The following is a 22,067-nucleotide window of genomic DNA, read 5'->3' on the forward strand; positions in this document are numbered from 1 at the left end:
TGTGACTGGTGTTCATGATGGTAACTAAACACAGTGCAGGTTGAGTTGGTGTGACTGGTCTTCATGATGGTAACTAAACACAGTGCAGGTTGAGTTGGTGTGACTGGTCTTCATGATGGTAACTAAACGCAGTGCAGGTTGAGTTGGTGTGACTGGTCTTCATGATGGTAACTAAACACAGTGCAGGTTGAGTTGGTGTGACTGGTCTTCATGATGGTAACTAAACACAGTGCAGGTTGAGTTGGTGTGACTGGTCTTCATTATGGTAACTAAACACAGTGCAGGTTGAGTTGGTGTGACTGGTCTTCATGATGGTAACTAAACACAGTGCAGGTTGAGTTGGTGTGACTGGTCTTCATGATGGTAACTAAACACAGTGCAGGTTGAGTTGGTGTGACTGGTCTTCATGATGGTAACTAAACACAGTGCAGGTTGAGTTGGTGTGACTGGTCTTCATGATGGTAACTAAACACAGTGCAGGTTGAGTTGGTGTGACTGGTCTTCATGATGGTAACTAAACACAGTGCAGGTTGAGTTGGTGTGACTGGTGTTCATGATGGTAACTAAACACAGTGCAGGTTGAGTTGGTGTGACTGGTGTTCATGATGGTAACTAAACACAGTGCAGGTTGAGTTGGTGTGACTGGTCTTCATGATGGTAACTAAACACAGTGCAGGTTGAGTTGGTGTGACTGGTCTTCATGATGGTAACTAAACACAGTGCAGGTTGAGTTGGTGTGACTGGTCTTCATGATGGTAACTAAACACAGTGCAGGTTGAGTTGGTGTGACTGGTCTTCATGATGGTAACTAAACGCAGTGCAGGTTGAGTTGGTGTGACTGGTGTTCATGATGGTAACTAAACACAGTGCAGGTTGAGTTGGTGTGACTGGTGTTCATGATGGTAACTAAACACAGTGCAGGTTGAGTTGGTGTGACTGGTGTTCATGATGGTAACTAAACACAGTGCAGGTTGAGTTGGTGTGACTGGTGTTCATGATGGTAACTAAACACAGTGCAGGTTGAGTTGGTGTGACTGGTGTTCATGATGGTAACTAAACACAGTGCAGGTTGAGTTGGTGTGACTGGTCTTCATGATGGTAACTAAACACAGTGCAGGTTGAGTTGGTGTGACTGGTCTTCATGATGGTAACTAAACACAGTGCAGGTTGAGTTGGTGTGACTGGTCTTCATGATGGTAACTAAACACAGTGCAGGTTGAGTTGGTGTGACTGGTCTTCATGATGGTAACTAAACACAGTGCAGGTTGAGTTGGTGTGACTGGTCTTCATGATGGTAACTAAACACAGTGCAGGTTGAGTTGGTGTGACTGGTCTTCATGATGGTAACTAAACACAGTGCAGGTTGAGTTGGTGTGACTGGTCTTCATGATGGTAACTAAACGCAGTGCAGGTTGAGTTGGTGTGACTGGTGTTCATGATGGTAACTAAACACAGTGCAGGTTGAGTTGGTGTGACTGGTCTTCATGATGGTAACTAAACACAGTGCAGGTTGAGTTGGTGTGACTGGTCTTCATGATGGTAACTAAACACAGTGCAGGTTGAGTTGGTGTGAATGTGTGACTGCCTGGTGGTCTTCATGCATTCACTACAGCAGGCTGATCAGCCTGTGGTAGTAACACTGAATGCACTGTGCAGTTGTTCTGGATCTTAATCTTCGCCGCTGTGATCATCTTATGCCCTGGTCACGCACCTTTGTTGTTAAGGTTGAGGCTCAAAGGATTATGGGTGTTTGCCTCACAAGTGCAACAAGTTTGTCTATTCAAATGATGTGGACTGTATACTTGTATTATTAGAATTAGGTTATTTCCTTTAACCTCATCACTTGTTCTTGATCTGAAAATACATCAATGATAACATTGATATCGTATGACATCTGACTGAAATATGATCTATGAAGTCTTTGACAAAAGACATTTCTTGGTTTACTAATAGTCAATAGTATTTTTCTTTTTCAACTACCGGTAATTGTTTAGTTGATTTAAATCGGCAAACCTGTCAAATTTTGTTTCACACAATATCCATCCGCATATGAACTCAACCATGCAGAAGGACTTCTTTAAAGTCCAGGTAAAGCAAATTCAGAGATTTGTTTCTAAACACATTATACATGTTAGAAAATAGTAAATAGTTGCTAAAAGACTGAACTATGTAGTAGTGAATTGTGGAGTTAGACCGTTAAACAGTATTACAACAGCTGTGTTCCCGATTTGGGGCCTGAAATCATGTTTTGATGACGCACTGGACTGGAGCCATCCTTGGCATAACCTCTCCCCTAACACTCAATCAATAAAGTGTGATCTGACTGTGCCCCCACAATAATAGTTATTAATGTTTTTAATTATTCAAATTTGGCTGGGTGGTTTAATAACATTTTGCTGTGGTGTGGCACATGTAGAACATACGTTTATTTTCACTTTACCCCGACTTGTAACATAATTTAGCTTGTTAATGTCTAAGAATTTTGTACCCCTAGCCCTATTTCCTACTTCCTAGTACTTACCAATTCAGTTGTTGATTGGCAGTCCTTTCTCAACACAGTCCATGCTGTTGTGTCATACTGGATACCCACAGCTCTGACTAGTTAAAGCCAATGGGACCATGCCACAGTCTGTACAAGCCCTGAGGACTACTTGCACAGACTGGAGCGCCTTCCAATGTGATCTTCCTTTCATTTGTTGACTATTAGCCAGAGCTGCGGGTATAAGTGTGAAGACAACAGCATGGGGTTGCGCTGAGAAAGGAGTCTACTGATGAACAACATCATTAGTAAGCAGGAAACGGGGTAGTGGTCCAAAATTCTGAACATAACCCTTCAAAGACTAAACATATTTGTGAATAGTTTTTTATGCAAGAAATGTGCTTATCATTTCCCACAAAATTACAGAATTTTGATTGAATTAAATATTTATGTTGAACATGTAAAAAATTTAAATACATAAAAATGTAAAACAATTAGTCAAAAGCAACAACAAACCAAAATGGTTAAAACAAATTAACTAACAAATAACTCATTCAGCATTCAAATAAACCACAGCTGTAATTGATAAAACTTTATGAAAATCTTTGCAGGTGAAGACCAGAGGGAGATGTTTTAGTGTGATTTCTGAAGAAAAAAAAAAGGGTCATATTGTTGTTGTATTTGGAAAAACAATGTGTGAGTCTCCCGCCCTGCTCTCCTGTCTACAGACTGCACATGGTCACATGGAACGTAGCCACGGCAGATCCTCCCGATGACATCACTTCCCTTCTCCATCTCAACTCTCACAAGACCCCGGACCTCTACGTTATTGGGTAGGCAGTTGAGGAAACGTGTACCAATTGGTTCAATTTCATATAATCTTGAGAAACCCAAAAGTTGGGCGACTAGGTGTCGGTGGCGCAGTGCGCAAGGCGCTCGCCACCGTTCAAGCCCAGCTCTTGGCGTTGCTACCAGCTTGGCTGGTCGTTCATACTAATACAATTGGCAGTATTAGGGGGTGGGAAGCTGGTGGGTGGGGATCGGACGTTGTGGACAGCGACTCCTACACGTCGGTTGGTGCGCCTGCGCAGTAGAATCAGGAAGCAACGAGGGCGGCGTGTCCCTCCCACGCAGACCCCCGACGCTGAGAGATCGCGCTGTTCAGGTGAAAAGATGCGACGGCTGCCTCCTCGAGTACCGGAGGGGACACGTGATGCAAGGCTTCGTCCACATTGCAGCCGACCAGTGGGAGGCATGGTCTAACAACGTTCGAGACAGGGGAGGGTAGAATTGGACGATACGAAATTGGGGAAGGGAGGGGGGAAAAAAATGGGGAGAAAAAGTAGATAAAAAAAAAAGAAACCCAGAAATTATCGCTGGAAATGTACTCTCACAAACCCTGCCCTCTTTTCTTGATCCTCCAATCACAACTGTTGCTTTTTGCAGAACTATGCGAGCAGACTCAAATCCTTTTTAGAATGGCATACAATTTAAAGGCCTCCTCTGTACATCTTGTAGATGACGAGCCGTCAGACTCTTGTCCGTAAGAGCGTCTGAGTATGAGATCAGGTTTTATACAAAAAAAAACATGTTTTCCAGTCACAGATTATTTGTGGTGACACAATACAATATCAGAGAGACGGCCAATTTTTTTTTCCCCCACACAGAAACCCATTAAAGGTTCAGTTCAGAATGATCTCCACAGTACACCCAAAGTAGATTTCAGGCGTTGTACAGACTGGAGCATGGCCACACACACTAGACTTTGCATTAGCTTTGTGGTAGTATGCAGTGGTGGTTGCACGCCGTTCCACCACTTCTTTGAGCAGGAACATGCACAAATGTGCACACAAGAATGCATTACACTCGACTCTGTGCCAAGTACCCACCTGGCTACTTTGCATAATAATAGCTCAGGTCGTCGGGTGTGTTCAAATACTACAGTTGGACCATTCAACACACAACCGGTGAATGAAATGTGTTACATTCCATTCCTATAGGCAATTAGGCATAGTCTTTATTCGCGAGGGAACATTTATGCACATGTGAAACTCGCGCAGGTCATTAGAACACAGTGCAACCACCTATGAAATCACCACTGCACCACTGGGTAGTTTGCAGTATCCAGTATGAAGAACAGCATGGCCACACACACTAGACTTTGCATTAGATGTGTGGTAGTATGCAGTATCCAGTATGAAGAACAGCATGGCCACACACTAGACTTTGCATTAGATTTGTGGTAGTATGCAGCAGTATCCAGTATGAAGAACAGCATGGCCACACACACTAGACTTTGCATTAGATTTGTGGTAGTATGCAGCAGTATCCAGTATGAAGAACAGCATGGCCACACACACTAGACTTTGCATTAGATGTGTGGTAGTATGCAGCAGTATCCAGTATGAAGAACAGCATGGCCACACACACTAGACTTTGCATTAGATGTGTGGTAGTATGCAGCAGTATCCAGTATGAAGAACAGCATGGCCACACACACTAGACTTTGCATTAGATGTGTGGTAGACTCAGTGGCGTATTTAGACCACTATCACTAGGGCACGTGCCCTAGTGATGATCATCTGTGCCCCAGTGATGAAAAAAAATTTTTTTTTTTTTTTTTTTTTTTTTTAACAAATGTTTTTTATTTTCCCTTTTTTAACATGATCAAATGATCATTTAACATGATCAAATAATTATTATAATATTTTTTACTTCGCTTTGAAATATTATAGTGAAATATTTTGCACTGCATTTATCTTGTTGAAATCCTCCAACAGGCTCTTTTTTGTAAGTTGACTGGTTTGCACACCAATAATACAGTGCAATAATAGAATAGTAGAATAGATAGTAAAATTATGCAATAGAATGGCCAGAGTAAAATAGTGCTACAGTACAATCAACAGCGGGGTGTATTAGAAGGCTATGGTGAAGAGGTACGTTTTTAGCTTATTTCTGAAAATATTAAGAGATCTAGCTTCCCTAATGTCCATAGGTAGTGTGTTCCATAACTTTGGTGCATAGTTGGCAAAGGCTGCATCCCTGATTTTCTTTAGACTGTGGCTTGGAACCTTCAATAGACCAGTAGTAGATGATCACAATGTTTATACTTTGTATATAAGGAGGAGGACCTTGAAATCAATTCTAAATGTTACCAGAAGCCAGTGTAGGTTACTTACTTGTAACTTCGGGTTTGATCCAAGGAGTAAGTTGCCCCATATTGCTCTGTAACATTTCTCTTTTTGTTATAGGACCGACTAGTAGGATTTCAGTTTTGCCCTCATTTAATTTTAGGAAGTTGTTCGTCATCCATTTGTTTATTGCTAAGAGACAGGCGGAAATGGAGTTTATAGCTGTGTGATCATTTGGTTCAGCGGAGATGTACAATTGTGTGTCATCTGCGTAACTATGGAAACATACATTGTGCTTTCTAATGATGTCTCCTCAATGTTCAATGTTCAATGCAATGTTCAATGCAAGTAAAGCACTTTAAACTTTAAGTATGACTAAATGCTTTATTGACTATATATATAGTAACTGTTCCAAAATGCATAGATTTCTATGTATTTTAGGGGTTTGGGTGGCTAGCTCTTTTTAATATAAATGTCAGATTGTTTTATTTATTTCATAGATTTCTATGCATTTCAGGAGTTTGGGGGGCTGGCTCCCCAAAATAATTAAATAACATAACCCTAACCTAACCCTAAAACCGAAATAAAGTTAAAAAAAAATAGTTACAAAATCCACCCATTTTCGCCCACAAACCGGCCAAAACTGGCCAAATTTTCGTAGTTGTTGGTGCCCTTCTGTGCCCTACTGAAGTGCTGGGTCTAGATACGCCCCTGGTGGTAGTATGCAGCAGTATCCAGTATGAAGAACAGCATGGCCACACACACTAGACTTTGCATTAGATGTGTGGTAGTATGCAGCAGTATCCAGTATGAAGAACAGCATGGCCACACACACTAGACTTTGCATTAGATGTGTGGTAGTATGCAGCAGTATCCAGTATGAAGAACAGCATGGCCACACACACTAGACTTTGCATTAGATTTGTGGTAGTATGCAGTATCCAGTATGAAGAACAGCATGGCCACACACACTAGACTTTGCATTAGATTTGTGGTAGTATGCAGTATCCAGTATGAAGAACAGCATGGCCACACACACTAGACTTTGCATTAGATGTGTGGTAGTATGCAGTATCCAGTATGAAGAACAGCATGGCCACACACACTAGACTTTGCATTAGATTTGTGGTAGTATGCAGCAGTATTCAGTATGAAGAACAGCATGGCCACACACACTAGACTTTGCATTAGATGTGTGGTAGTATGCATGCAGCAGTATCCAGTATGAAGAACAGCATGGCCACACACACTAGACTTTGCATTAGATGTGTGGTAGTATGCAGCAGTATCCAGTATGAAGAACAGCATGGCCACACACACTAGACTTTGCATTAGATTTGTGGTAGTATGCAGTATCCAGTATGAAGAACAGCATGGCCAATTGGCCACACACACTAGACTTTGCATTAGATTTGTGGTAGTATGCAGTATCCAGTATGAAGAACAGCATGGCCACACACACTAGACTTTGCATTAGATTTGTGGTAGTTTGCAGTATCCAGTATGAATAACAGCATGGCCACACACACTAGACTTTGCATTAGATGTGTGGTAGTATGCAGCAGTATCCAGTATGAAGAACAGCACGGCCACACACACTAGACTTTGCATTAGATTTGTGGTAGTATGCAGTATCCAGTATGAAGAACAGCATGGCCACACACACTAGACTTTGCATTAGATGTGTGGTAGTATGCAGCAGTATCCAGTATGAAGAACAGCACGGCTTGTGTTGAGACAGAACTGTACGACGGACAACATCACTGTTAAGTAAGAAATAGCGCCAGGCGGCCAGGATTCTCTACTTCTCCTTTAACCGCACATCTTTTCCACTGCCAACTATGTGTGTCTGACCCATCCCAGCCTGCCGCTACTACAAATAACCTGTGTGTTGTGTGTTGTGTCAGTCTCCAGGAGGTGTACTCTGGTCCAGTGAGGTTCGTATCTGACTTGACGTTTGACGATCCATGGAGTCGGATGTTCATGTCTGTATTAGCACCACGGGGATACCTCAAGGTATACAGCATCTCCCCCTGTCACCTTGCTTCTCACACAGACACACACACTGATCTATTCATTATTCTGTATCTATGGTTACACCTGTGGTTTACATAGATGATAATAATGAATGATCTATCTATTCATTATTCTATATAGGGCTGTACCGAATAGTTCGAAGCTTCGTCCATAACGTTGACATTCGAATTCTAAATCAACATTTGAATTTAAAATTTTAATAATCATTTAAAAAAAATTGTCTATTCATTCTGTTTAAACCAATGGGGGTTTTCTTCACAGTTGCAGATAAAGATTAGGCTACACTAACACATTTTTAATAAAACAAGCCTATCTGCATCCACTTGGCGCTCGGCACTCCATCAAGACATCACCATCACTTTCGTACCAACGTGCCCTTATTGGATTATTTATGTTGACGAAACTGACGAGTTATATTCATTAACTCACTCAGCGCCAGAGGGTATTGCACTTTGGAACTCAGACTCATTCCCTATGATAACACCAGGCTGCGTGAATACTTTACCCAAGGCAGTTGTCCTTCCGCGTTCGGTTTGCGTGCCCTGATTGGCCTCTTAGCGCCGAATCGCGTTAGCCCTACTATCGCCTAACTACTCGCTCAATATACTCAGCTGTAAGTACAATTATGTTGACATTGTTTTCCTCTTATTGCTCCTTCCTAGCAGCAGCACGGCGATCGAAAGGAGCCTTGAAGTTGTACAATCACAGCTTTATTGTAAACAATTCCAAATGTTTTACATCCGTAGTACTTTACCATCTCCGCGGTCAACTAACTGCGAGCATCTGCAGCGACGTGATTCTCTTCACAGTAATATTACATTTCTCCCGATACTCTGCTAGCTCTGTATAGCTGTAAAGACATTGATTGTCAATTCATTTGAAACGGATCAGACTGTGGACACCACAACAGCTGTAAGTACAATTATGTTGACATTGTTTTCCTCTTATTGCTCCTTCCTAGCAGCAGCACGGCGATCGAAAGGAGCCTTGAAGTTGTACAATCACAGCTTTATTGTAAACAATTCCAAATGTTTTACATCCGTAGTACTTTACCATCTCCGTGGTCAACTAACTGCGAGCATCTGCAGCGACGTGATTCTCTTCACAGTAATATTACATTTCTCCCGATACTCTGCTAGCTCTGTATAGCTGTAAAGACATTGATTGTCAATTCATTTGAAACAGATCAGACTGTGGACACCACAACAGCTGTAAGTACAATTATGTTGACATTGTTTTCCTCTTATTGCTCCTTCCTAGCAGCAGCACGGCAATCGAAACAAGCCTTGAAGTTGTACAATCACAGCTTTATTGTAAACTATTCCAAATGTTTTACATCCGTAGTACTTTACCATCTCCGCGGTCAACTAACTGCGAGCATCTGCAGCGACGTGATTCTCTTCACAGTAATACTACATTTCTCCCGATACTCTGCTAGCTCTGTGTAGGCTAACGCGATTGGGTGCTGAGAGGCCAATCAGGGCGCGCAAACCGAACGCGGAAGGACGACTGCCTTGGGTAAAGTATTCACGCCACCAGGCTCCCTGGATGGATAATGAATGGAAATATCGAATAAAAGAAATAACGATGAAAACCCGACTTTTCTCGGGTTTGGCGCTCAAGCGTCTGGGAGTTAAACCGACTTATCTCGGGTCTGGCCCTGAATGAGTTAAAGAAAGTTGATTTTAATAAAAAAATAAAAGACTAATTTAATCACTTTATTCAAATTGAGCATATTTAAAAAAAAATTATATATTTTTTTGATTACGTCATAAAATATGACGACAGACATTCGAAGCTTCGTTCGAATACTTCAATAGAAGCTTCATGTAAAAAAAAAGACATTCGGTACAGCCCTAATTCTATATCTGTGTGGTTTACCCATCTATGACAAGTATCCACTGTGGGAAGGGCCTTAGTAAAGTATCTTGAGTTTCCTTTTTTCTTTTTTTAATTGATTATTTATTAGATTAAATAGTGTTGAAATGGTCTATTAGACTACTAATAGAGTATTAAATACTCTGTGTTGAAATACTGGAGACGTGTGTGTGTGTGTGTGTGTGTGTGTGTGTGTGTAGGTATCGTCCATCAGAATGCAGGGTCTGCTGCTGCTCTTAATCTCCAAACTGGACCATGTCCCCTTCATCAGAGACATCCAGGCCACATACACACGCACTGGCATCTTTGGATACTGGGTGAGAGATAAGATGAGATAATGGGTTTTTTATTTATTTTTTTTGGTCTGACGTTTGGGTTGGGGGAGGGGTCTGATGTTTGGGTTGGGGGAGGGGCTGCGACACCTCAGGCTCTAATAAGAGACCCACCTAGAGGTCGCTGTTTGACAGACCGTTTCTAAAGTTCTCAATCTCACTCTTTCCTTCCCTCGCTCTCTCAGGGTAATAAGGGAGGCGTGTCAGTCCGTCTATCCTTCTATGGCCACATGCTCTGTTTCCTCAACTGTCACCTAGCAGCGCACATGAAGTACGCAACGGAGCGCGTGGACGAGTTTGAGCGCATCCTGGACTCTCAGACCTTTGGCCCTAAACAGGCTCTGCAGGTCCTGGACCACAGGTCAGTAGAGCAAGCCAAAATGAAAGCATGTGTTGTAGTTTGATTTCACCAGGAAGAGAGAGGCCAGGGAACACAGCTGTTGGGGGAGGTAGGGTGTTCCATAGACCAGATGCTTTCACAGAGAATGCTGTCTGGCCAGATGTAGTGGCAGCGTTGTGCTCTGGAACACCGGTGTGGTGTCAGACTGTCAGGTTATTTTCACCTTATGTCTCCTGGGTGGACGTCTGTTTGTGACAATGATGGACCAGTGAACGGCAAGTGTGTCTCGCTCTCTCTCTCTCTGATTGTCTGGCTCCAGGTTGGTGTTTTGGTTTGGGGATTTGAACTTCCGCATCCAGGACCATGGCATGCACTTTGTGCGCTCATGTATCAACAACCAAACCTACAACCTGCTCTGGAGCAAAGACCAGGTTTGACCATTTTGTACTTTCCATAATGGATTGGTCAACGAAACATACAGCTGGGCTGCTGAATTATTTACACTGGAGTCAGTGAAACTCTTAATAATAAGACAGTAAAGTCTCTCATTTGATACATTGTGACATGTACAGGACTGCCATGACTTTGTCTTTCTCAGTTGACAATGATGAAGACGAAAGAGCCGATGTTGCAGGAGTTTAAGGAGGGGTCGCTGGATTTCCAGCCTACATACAAGTTTGACTTGAACTCTGATAGCTATGACAGCAGGTAAGTGTTTACATGTATACACACACACACACACACACACACACACACACACACACACACACACACACACACACACACACACACACACACACACACACACAAGTTGCCTAGTAATAGGCAATGGTGATATTTTCTTGACCTGAAAACATTTAATCTGCGATTATCCAATCCTGTTGTAACTAAGCGATTTGCCTGAAAAACGTTTCGCTTTTGTGCATAGATCACTAGATTTATCAGTTTATAATATGCATTTCATGTTTGCATTTCCTGGTTGAAAGCAGATGATGTTTGTGAAATGGACGTTAGATGTCTCATTAACACTATGGTCGCCAAAAACGCTGTACCACGTCATTCCCCGCCATGCTCATTCTGCCAAAGACGCCGTACCACGTCTTTGATATCAATATTTCAAAAATCTGTGATCGAAATCATATTTCTCCCCCGGAGACTTGAGATCTACTGTTGATCCCCTCTCAACTCTCCAACGGTTCAAGAGCGCCATCTGGTGGCCAATCGGCGGATCGCCCAGAGCGGAAACAGGAAATGGAAGCTGGTGCTCATTCCAATTCGGTCCGATCACTCGGTAATAGTCCCAGGACTCGAGCTAGACACAACGGATAGCAATCTGTTACCAATAACTCGATAAACAACATGATTTGGACGTATATACTATTATACAACCTGGAAATGGATCGCATATTTCTACATCCCATAATAGGAATATTTCTGTTCCACGCTCATCGCCCAACGCTATGAGGAAGCTACGGTAAGATTCAGCGTTATTTTTTACCGTGTTCGATACTAACTGCTCTAATGATCATATCACCCACACTAGATGAATCATCTAACGTTGGCCACGGAATTATAAACGACCCCCCCCCCCCCCATCCGGTCAACATCAGGTGATCAGTAGTAACTTCTAGAAGCACGTCCATTTGAATTTTTTTTATCTCTCGCAGATTCCTATCAAACTGTATTTGATCATCAATATAATGCATTTAGGGCTATAAATCACGTTCCGGAGAAAGCTGCAGAAAACGATAAAAACATACTTATACTTTAGACCGTATTTTAGTATGAATATGTGAATGAAAAAGTATAACGTTGCTACACCCTGAACAATAGATACTTGACGTTGAATGGGCCATAGTAATGTCAATTTAGCAATACAATTTAAAAAGTTATAGCCCTGCAAAGAAGGTAAACATCCCCATAGACAAATAGAGCTGGCGGAGGATGGTATATTAAGAATATAAGCCTGGCGACCAAAGTGTTAAATACTTGAGCTACAAACGTAGGACTGTTCTGACATTGATATTGATGTAACTAAAAAATGTTTTTAATGTGCTACACATTTTTGAAAATGCTGGTTGAAATGAAATTCAATGTTCAGTGCTGTAAACACCACCCCCAAAGTTCCTGCACTTTGAAAAAGTCCTACCCTCAGAGCAGGGACGTTTTGGGGGGTAAAATAATGTCCCGGAACTTCTGCTTAGACCCTGGTCCCCGTGGTGGACACGCACAGAGTTCCTCAAAAGGTCCCCAGTTCCGGGGGGAAAGTTCCTGCAGTGGGAAAGGGGCAAAAGTCCAAACTGTATTTCTCTTTTATTGAATTCTATATTTTTCAACTCCGCAGGCTCTACGGGACATGGTTTTCCTTTCAGTAAGATTTCAAAACACCTCCACTCCCTTAACGTGTCACCTCTTATCCATGTTTCAACTCCTCTAACTGCTGTCATCCAACATAGCATGCTAGTTCTTAGTGCCTGAACCACCAACGTTCAGATGTCTTACTAGAGCAAGGTTAACTTCAGCCATAACCCTCTTCAGCTGCGGTCAACTACAAATTAACCACACTGGCCATAACTAACAGTCTTCGCAAGGCATGATTGTCAATCGTTGAAATGCTTTTTCCGCCTCTACTGAATACAGCCGGGACCAACGGAACATCAGGCCTTCGGTTCTGTGGATCTAGAACTGATACTTTTGCTGTTATACAGCCAACTATCGGTCATTCCCATGCAGTACCGATTGACTGAGTTAATGAGCTGCAGTACATTAAAGGAAGCACTACTCTTGTCGTTGGGAGTTGGACAAAACCTTTTGTTTTTTTCCCAGCACAATGCAGCTTGTCTCATCTTGTTTGATCTATTTTACACCATTCTCTCCATCTTCATCTCTGAAATTGTCGTTTATTTTCTTCTTGTGTGCCCTCTTTCACTCAACATATAGTAAAACCGGGAAAAATAATGTCTCACTGATAAACCGGTTCTCGAGAACTATGGGAGGGTTTTGCTTGGGCTATTAAGACATAGAAACATACGACGGGATAGTGGGTATTGTGAGATGTCCTGGCGATACTCGGAGAGAGTATAATAGCCTTATTAGCAGTACATTTAAACCGCAAAATAATCCAGTTCAGTGCCATGTGGCGTGGCATGTTGGGTGACACGGATGTGCAGCCGTGGTAACTTTTCCAGCAAATTGTGGCAATGCGGGGGATGACGTCTGTACATTGGCACTTAAGTTAACTGAGAAACAGCACGTCGGCATTCCTTGTTGAAACCCACAGGTGGCAAGCTAGCTCATTACCTTGCACTTGGCGGTAGCGATTGGTTTATGGGAGCTGAAGGACATAAGTTTAAAATGTTTCTTCCCGCAATGTGACAAGTGCCTGTTGAGGAAATATAATGGTTCAGTGTCTGGATCCCATCGCCTGGTAGGATGCTGACCGTGGTCACGGTTGTCACTTGTTGGCCAAGATACAAAGCTCCAATTCATCATTTCCACCTAAAAGGTTGTTTATAAACCTAACCGTTTCCACTGCCTACAAATTGAATAAACATTTAAATAAATTAAAGAATGTCCTTTCAGGGTGTGGCTGTGTAGTGTAGAGGTCTAAGTACTATCCTACCACCCCTGAGACCATTCCCGATAGCCTTTCCTCCGGCTTGGTCAGTCGTCCCTACGAACACATTTGGCCGGTGGGGTAGGAGTCCTGGTCGTTGCAATAGTGACTCCTACTGGTCGGTCGAGGCCTTCTCAGTAGGGAGGGGATCTGTGGGAGATGGCGTTAACCTCAGAGCGCAGTATGCTCTCCTCCTGTCGCGTGAAAAAAAGTGGCTGGCAAGACTAAATGTATCGGAGGATACATGTGGTAGTCTACTACACCCTCCCCAGACCGTCAGTAGGGTAGGGTAGCGACCAGGGGGGAATTGGCATAATGACTAAATTGGGATAATGGTAAAAGGCCAACTTTGGGCCCTAGACAGTAGACACTAATACAATATGTCCGTGTCCCTTTTAATAGCCCTCTCCTTCCATGTGTGTTTGTTTTCACCTGGTAACCACATAGCTCTCTTCCCACCTCTCTACCCCTCCATCATCTCCACTTCGTCTGTCCAGTGGGAAGAAGCGTAAACCAGCCTGGACGGACAGAATCTTGTGGCGGGTCAGACCAAAAGCCCCACCCCACGAGGAGAAGGATGAAGACGAGGACCCTGGATTGGCTGAGAAGATTTCCATGCAGCGGGCAGAGGAAGAGGAGTACCCTCTCAAGATCAGACAGGATCTATACAGCAGCAACATGGACTACGGCATCAGTGACCACAAGCCCGTCATAGGCCTCTTCACCTTGGAGGTGAGAATCTAGACCTATAAGGATGGGGAATGTTGGGATGATTTTCAATTCTAATACTGACTCCTATACTTCAAATTCCATACTGGTTATTGAGAATTTATCTACTTTTTTCTCCCCATTTTCTGTTTTTCTCCCATCCCAATTTCGTATTATCCAATTCTACCCTCTCCTGTCTCGAACGTTGTTAGCCCATGCCTCCCACTGGTCGGCTGCAATGTGGACCAAGCCTTGCATCACGTGTCCCCTCCGTTACACGAGGAGGCAGCTGTCGCATATTTTCACCTGTACAGCGCGATCTCTCAGCGGCGAGGAGTAACGCATGGGAGGCTCACGCTGCCCCCGTTGCTTCCTGATTCCGCTGTACAGGCGCACCAACCGACCTGTAGGAGCCGCTGTCCACAACGTCCGATCCCCACCCACCGGCTTTCCCACCCCCTAATACTGCCAATTGTATTAGTATGAATGACCAGCAAAGCCGGAAGCAACGCAGAGAGCTGGGCTCGAACCCAGCATCTCCTGCGTTGGTGGCGAGCGCCTTGCCCACTGCGCCACTTAGCCCCCCCCCCCCCCCCTATTGAGAATTTTTTAAACTTACTTCTTCATGCACTACAGTTAAGATCAATTAACATTCACATTCACCATCTGCTTTTAAAATGGAATCGGATCATACTCTAGTCTAGACCGATCTCAAACTCTGCCCTCTTTTCTTGATTCTCCAATCACAACTGTTGCTTCCCTCAGATAAACCTTTTTGTTTTGTTGTTGCTTCCCTGTTTGTCTGAGGGAAGCAGTAGTTGTGATTGGAGGATCAAGAAAAGAGCGCAGGGTTTGAGATCTATTCATTTTTTCTATATATATATATTGTGACGAACCTGATGGGATGCAGGTTCGCCACGGTTCAAATACAAACAAAAACGAAGGTCCACACAGAACAATATCAATAAATACAAAATATTTATTGATTAGGCGAAAAATCCAATGGGTAAAGCAGTAGAATGGTCAGGGTACGTTCCGGGGTCGATATATAACACTCGCTCTTCTCCAACACCAAACTCCGCTCTCCTAACCTCTGCCCCTCCCTTGGTTAATGTACTGCGTGAGATGCTTGTGAGTGCACGTGAGGTGTGTCTCTACATTATGTGCAGGTGTACTATATCAGCTAGTGTGTGTGTGTGAATGTTGTACAGGTGTGCTACATCAGTCCTAATCCTCTACCCACGTGACGGATATATCTTCCCTCCCTTACATATCCCAAGGAGGGGGGAGTAGATCTGTCACAATATATATAGAGCTGGGCCGGTAACGGCGTTAACGTGCTGCGTTAATGCCGGACTGTTATCGCACGATAATTAGGGGTGGGACGATACATCGATCCAGAACGATACATCGATCCAGATCGATATATCGATCTATTATCAAATAGGATCGATGCAACGTAAAAAGATCAATTCATATTGCGATACTCTTATTTAGAAAATCCCCTGTTGAGCATATCCGCCGGGCCGCAACAACAACATTAGCTCAGCGTGTGTAGACGTTAGACAGCATTGCTTCAGAGTCCGCCTATTTTGAGACCCGAAATAAGTGCCTGTTGTTTTTTTCCCCACAAGGGGTCAAATGCATCTAACATGCTTTCCATCCTCGCCATTCCTTTATTTACATTTACATTTAGTCATTTAGCTGACTCTTTTATCCAAAGCGACTTACAAGTTCTGTATGACAAGCCATCAGGAAGGGCACAACTCTTATCAGCTGAGCAACAATGTTCATCAAAGTGTTGAGTGCTACAGTGTAGGTTAGTTTATTAGGACAAGTGCATGACAGTACGGTTCGTTTTTTATTTTTATTTTTTTAAATTCAGATAATGGTTGAAGAAGTGCGTCTCTAGTCGACGGCGAAAGATTGGACGTGTTTCGGCTGTCCTAACTGGGGTGGGTAGTTCATTCCACCATTGTGGGTAGGGATGCACCGAAATTTCGGCCACCGAAAGTTTTGGGCCACCGAAAGTTTATGGCCAAAAATGTCCTTTCGGCTTTCGGCCGAGTTTTTTCACCGAAAATATATCACCGAAACAGAAACCACCAGCTGTAACCTAACTAGGGATGGGTACCTTTCACATTTGAACCGATACCGGTACCTGTGAATCGATACCGGTACCCAACGGTACCTTTTTTCTGTACTTTAGTCTCAAGAAATTTAATTTACCTACATCAGTCGTAAAAAGAAAAAATCCAAACTTCAAATAACTACAATTTCGACAGTTTTCGGCTTGTCATTGCTCCGACTGCTTTGTTGTTGAATCAAGTCAAATCCTAGGTAAGCATATATTGTGCGTGTGAACGTTGACATGAAAAGAAAAAAGTAAAAAAAAAAAATTAATAAAAAATATATTTTTATTTTTCGGTTTCTCACTTGATTCGATACTCGGTAGTACCGACGTGTTTCGGTTCGGTACCTCAAAAGTACCGAATTCGGTACCCATCCCTAAACCTAACGCGTGTTGTTGTGATGATGTCATCAAAACGCGGATTCAGTCATTACATGCGCAAACGTGAGCTCTTCAGTCCTGCGTTCTGCAGCCTGTGTGATAACTCCTCTTGGGACTCGGGAGGCGCGCTGTAAACTCTGCGCGCAACGAGTCCAATAAATGCGTCTTTAACATGCTTTATAGTTTATATCCTTATTTACTATGCCCGTCGCGGTTAATCACAGAGTGATCTAATATGCATATTATTCAGAGCGAGAGGGATTGTGTTTCTCACATTGACGCTGTCAATGTGAGAATGTAGTCGGACGGTTCGACGTTACCAGTGTCAGGGTCTCGGCTTCTGTAATGGGAGAGAAAGATGACTGAAGGATGAGGTTCTCGATTCAGCATTTGGAATGGGTGGGGGTTGGGAGAAGGAGCTGCGGATGTTCTCCACTTTTTCCTCAAAGAAGATCGCAAAGTCTTCGGCAGAGAAAGATGAGGGAGGGGGGGGGGGGGAGAGTGAGGAGGGAGGACATGGTAGCATGCAGTTTGCGAAGATTCTTGGCAGAGGCCTCGATCCTATGGTGAAAGAAAGAAGCTTTGGCATTAGTAATGGTTTTGGAGAATGTTAACAAGAGGTTGTGATATGTGTCGATGTCAGCAGTGAGGCGTGACTTTCTATACTTCCTTTCAGCTGTTCTCAGGACCTGTCTTTGTTCTCTCACTGGATCTGTCAGCCATGGACTGGGTGGGGAACGGTGGGCAGGTTTCTCAACGAGGGGACAGCTTGTCGAAGGAGGTTGTAAGGGCTGAGAGGAGGGTGGAGGTTGCCATCTCTGTGGAGAGAGCACAGTCTCGTTAAATACCGAAATTAACGTTGCGTTAGCGTAAACTAACTAAGCTAAGAGAACAGCAGAGGTCCACTAGGGACTGGAAAGGAGGGGGGGTTACTGCATTCTCGAGATAGCCCCACTAACAGGATCTGGCCGGTACTGCACCTTCTGACTCCCAATATGCCTTTTCCAGCCAAAATACAGCGCTGTGACAGTGAATAGGATATATTAATATCGGAAAAAAAAGAAAAACGAACCAAAAACAGTGAACAGGAGGTCTATTTGTATTAAAAACAATAGATTGTTTTTCATTTGTCTGGAAGAGATCAAAAATAAAAATGTCAAATGATATTTCCATTAGAGCTGCCGCGGTATTGATGTTTTCCTTACCGCACACATTTGCGAAATATTTCCTACCGCTGCGGTTATTACCGCACACACACACAAAAAAAAAGTTTGAATGCATTTTTTTTTGTAGTCTACTCTTTATAGCATATAGCCTGCCTCTAGTCTAAATGTCTATCTTTAGAGGATGACTTTGCAGCATGAATATTGTTTGGGATTCGGCAAGCACGCATTCGTTAAAAGTGAAACACTGATTCGAAGTATCCCCTCTGTGTCGCGACCCTTTCTTCTTATTATTATTATAACGTTACTACTTATGATTACAAAGGCATTCGTTTTGTGGCATTACGTTATATAGTTACACGTTCATATTTACCGGACCATAGCAAGGCAAGCGTTACTCAATTCATATCTCAGTTCCTTTCTTTGCTCAGAGCGTGCAGAGTTGTACCCATTCTGCGGTCTGTTAATAAAGTTTTCAATCAGACAAGTGTATAGAACGAAGGGCTTTTATTATAACATTTCGTTGCAGTAAAATCATTATGCCTCGTTCCCTGAGGAGCGACGGTACGTCGGTAATCCACTCCGGTCTCCGGTGGGAGCTAACGTATATTAGCCGTGTTGTGACTGAGCTCTGATCAATGGCTGAGATTCGGGAAGTAAAAGCACTGCAAGACGATCCATCGTGTGACGCGTCTCTTCTGACCAATCAGTGGTCTGCAATGTTTCACATGACTTTTCTGGTACCCAATAGGGTCGCTTGGAACCTCGATAGAGGAGTAGGGTATATCTGCAGAGCCGCAAGCCCAACGAGAGAAGGGTGCTTTATTATTATAAAAAAAAAAACAGCGGTGACGCGGTATTCAGCCTACTCTTGCGGTGGGCGTGATGTAACAGCGATACCGCGGTAATCGCGGCAGCTCTAATTTCCATTGCCTTTTTTTGTTGATTTAAATGTTACTGATTGTGTTAAATGGGCATATAATATCATCTCATATCGATCGCAGGCACCTGAGTCTAATCGTATCGTATTGTATCGTGAGAGACTTTGTGATATCGGCAAATATCGTATCGTTGTCCAAAGAATCGATATCGTATCGTATCATGATGAAACTGGTGATTCCCACCCCTACTACGGATGAGGCACTGGGTCTTATGTACACTACTATACTATACAATATACAGTTATACTATATATCCTTATGCTATCTTGCTATATCCATCTATTATTACTAAGAACCACTCCCGTTATTTTAATTTTAAAGTGACCTTTTCATTGTTGAGTGTGAGCATGTGCGTGTGTGTGTGTGTGTGTGTGTTCGTGCTAAAGTGACTGTTAGTGTGTGAGCGTATACAGTATGTGTGTTGTGTGTGTGCTCATGTGTGCTTGTGTGTGGAGAGTTCAGTGTTCAAGACTCTGATGGCCTGGGGGAAGAAGTTCAAGTTCAAGTTTCTTTATTAGTTGTCATTAGGGATGCATGATAATTATCGGGCCGATATCAGCAATTATGACGTCATCCCGATAAACCCGATACGTTATTGATAGCTCCGATAATATATAATATATTTTTTGGTAAAAGAAAATGCCGTGTGGGTGAATTGGGATGAAGGGCATTTGTTTTTACTGTAGGCTCCTCCCGTTTTGCCAGTACAGTGGTACGACTGATAGCGTGTGGTTTAGGAAGAGGGCGTTTTACACAAATCCAGCGCTCTCTTTCTTGGCTGTGACGTAGCCACGTAAGTTTCAGATGCAGCGCGGATGTAAACAAAGATGGCGTCAGTCGTTTGGGAATAGTTTCAGAGGAAAAAAGTTCACTTGCTATTTGTAACAAATGCATTGCTGAAGTTCCACGAGGAGGGAAAAGGGCAACAACTTATAATACATCCAACCTAACAAGTCACCTGCAACATCACCACGATGGTGTGTTAAAAGCCTACGTGTTAAAAGCCGTAGCAGAGCCGTTGAACGGCTCTGCTCCGTAGTAGCCAGGTTAATTTGCACCACCAAGCACTGCTTAAAAGCTAGCGGCTTGAGCCCTTGGGTCATTTGTCAAACTTCTTTAATTTAGCAAACGCCTCGTCAATAGGTACAAGCGCCGCGGGTTCCTTTGTAGCTGGCTTTGGATTCACAGCAGCTTTAACTGCTCGCAAGTCGTCGTAGGCTTTTAACACACCATCGTAGCGGTGGTGATGTTGCAGGTGACTTGTTAGGTTGGATGTATTATAAGTTGTTGACGGATTGTGAATTTTCTGATTCAAATTATATTTATTTGGAAAAATAAATATGGTCACTTTATCAGTCAAAACTGTTGTCTTGGCTTTGTTTTGTTCATAGTAGTAACGCTCATGTCATGATAAATCTGGTTAGGTCAAAACGTAAGGTTATGTATATAACCAAGTTCTATGAATACTGGTGACGCTCAGCGTCAGTCTGCATTAACCTCACTTCGTGCACAGCACTGAATAAAAATACACAATGTACCTTTACATACCGACATCCGTCTGGCCACACCCCTATCCACTTACCTTCATAAGCAGGTGTGTGGTCACCTACTCGCCTCCTTCCCAAACTTTCACCACAAGGCGAGGTCAAGGGCCGCAGTGGCGTCCCGACGCTGAGCGTCACCAGTATTCATAGAACTTGGTTATATACATAACCTTACGTTCTATATCATACTGGCTCCGCTCAGCGTCAGTCTGCACAACAGGAGCTGAGCGGGAGCCAGAAGCTCGACAATGTACCCCGCTGAGGCCCCCCACAATCATCAGACAGGAGAGGACCGAGCCCCCCGACCCTCCCTAATGGAGGATACCCTCCCTATTGGAGGACGGGAGGGAGACTGATCCGACCGTGCGAAGAGAAACTCGAGCAACTCAACGCACAGGGTGAGCAAACCGTGGCTTGACTCCACGACTACGCACACGCACAACCCGCATGCCACCAGGGAACGAACGGAAGGAACAACCCTCGTTACTGCCCCCAAAATCACGGGGTCAAGAGCAAACTCAACCCTGTGGCAAGGCCGTAGCAGCGGAGCGCGAAGGAAGACTCAGACCCACTGAAGGGACTGGATCCCCTGGAAAAAGGGGGCCCGGAGAGGTCAATGATGCCACGCATCAAGACCTCACCAGGTGGTCACTTAGTGACACCGCCCCCCACATCGCCAGCGTATTCGGACAGGGCCCCTCCAAGAGCGGGCCCTTCCCCCCACTAGTACGCCGCCTGGCACACTGACCCTGCAACACAGGCAGTCAGCATGGCCGTAACTTGAAGCACTCAAAAGGCTAACCATAACGGAAGCAGGCAGCGCACCGGGGAGACGACCCCAGAGGGGTCGATCCCTTAAACCAGGCAGCAGGCTTTAGACCCGAGCCTGGAGCACTGCGGACGAGACAGGCGCCAAAGGGGTCAACTGAAAACAGCACCCCGGCGGAAGGGGCGTATGCTGGCATTGTTGCGCACCATGACAAAGCCTCCACCAAAAAAAAACCACCCAGAGGGGTCGAGGCAGAGAAGGCTGACACGATTGGCAGACGTCATGAACGTGCAGGGGCACACTCAACCAGGTAACCCGGGAGTTGACTCTGCTCCAACACACCAGGGAATCAACCACCCTCTTGATACCACAGGCGGTGGTTGTTCCTATAACCCCTCAAGAAAAAACTCAAACACACCTGCGGGTATACATACACCGCAGTACAAGTGTTTCAGTTTTCAAAAAAGGGTTATTCCAGGCCTACGGGTCGACGAAACAACTTCGGACCAGGCCCGGCGGCTCGGGAAGCACACAGGGCTACCAGAGGAGGTCCAGAAGACCACCCCAACAGCCCCCTCTTCGCCATGCGTGAGAGAAGGGCGAAAAGAATGGAGAAC

General features: G+C 44.0%; 1 protein-coding gene across 3 annotated transcripts in view; it reads left to right on the forward strand.

Moving 5' to 3' along the window:
• The window catches only part of inpp5ka (inositol polyphosphate-5-phosphatase Ka), a 48,697-nt gene that overhangs the window by 3,354 nt on the left and 23,276 nt on the right, over positions 1-22,067 (forward strand). For 2 of the 3 annotated variants that reach the window (XM_084320350.1, XM_084320348.1), the window contains exons 3-10: positions 3,208-3,312; positions 7,518-7,626; positions 9,726-9,842; positions 10,043-10,218; positions 10,517-10,628; positions 10,796-10,905; positions 12,542-12,568; positions 14,311-14,545. In XM_084320350.1, coding sequence (XP_084176476.1) covers positions 3,208-3,312; positions 7,518-7,626; positions 9,726-9,842; positions 10,043-10,218; positions 10,517-10,628; positions 10,796-10,905; positions 12,542-12,568; positions 14,311-14,545 — 991 coding nt within the window. The remainder of the gene's footprint in view (positions 1-3,207; positions 3,313-7,517; positions 7,627-9,725; positions 9,843-10,042; positions 10,219-10,516; positions 10,629-10,795; positions 10,906-12,541; positions 12,569-14,310; positions 14,546-22,067) is intronic. The other variant, XM_084320349.1, reaches the window with a different exon arrangement.

Source organism: Notolepis coatsorum (genome assembly GCF_963971535.1).
Source record: "Notolepis coatsorum genome assembly, chromosome: 1".
Taxonomy (NCBI): domain Eukaryota; kingdom Metazoa; phylum Chordata; class Actinopteri; order Aulopiformes; family Paralepididae; genus Notolepis; species Notolepis coatsorum.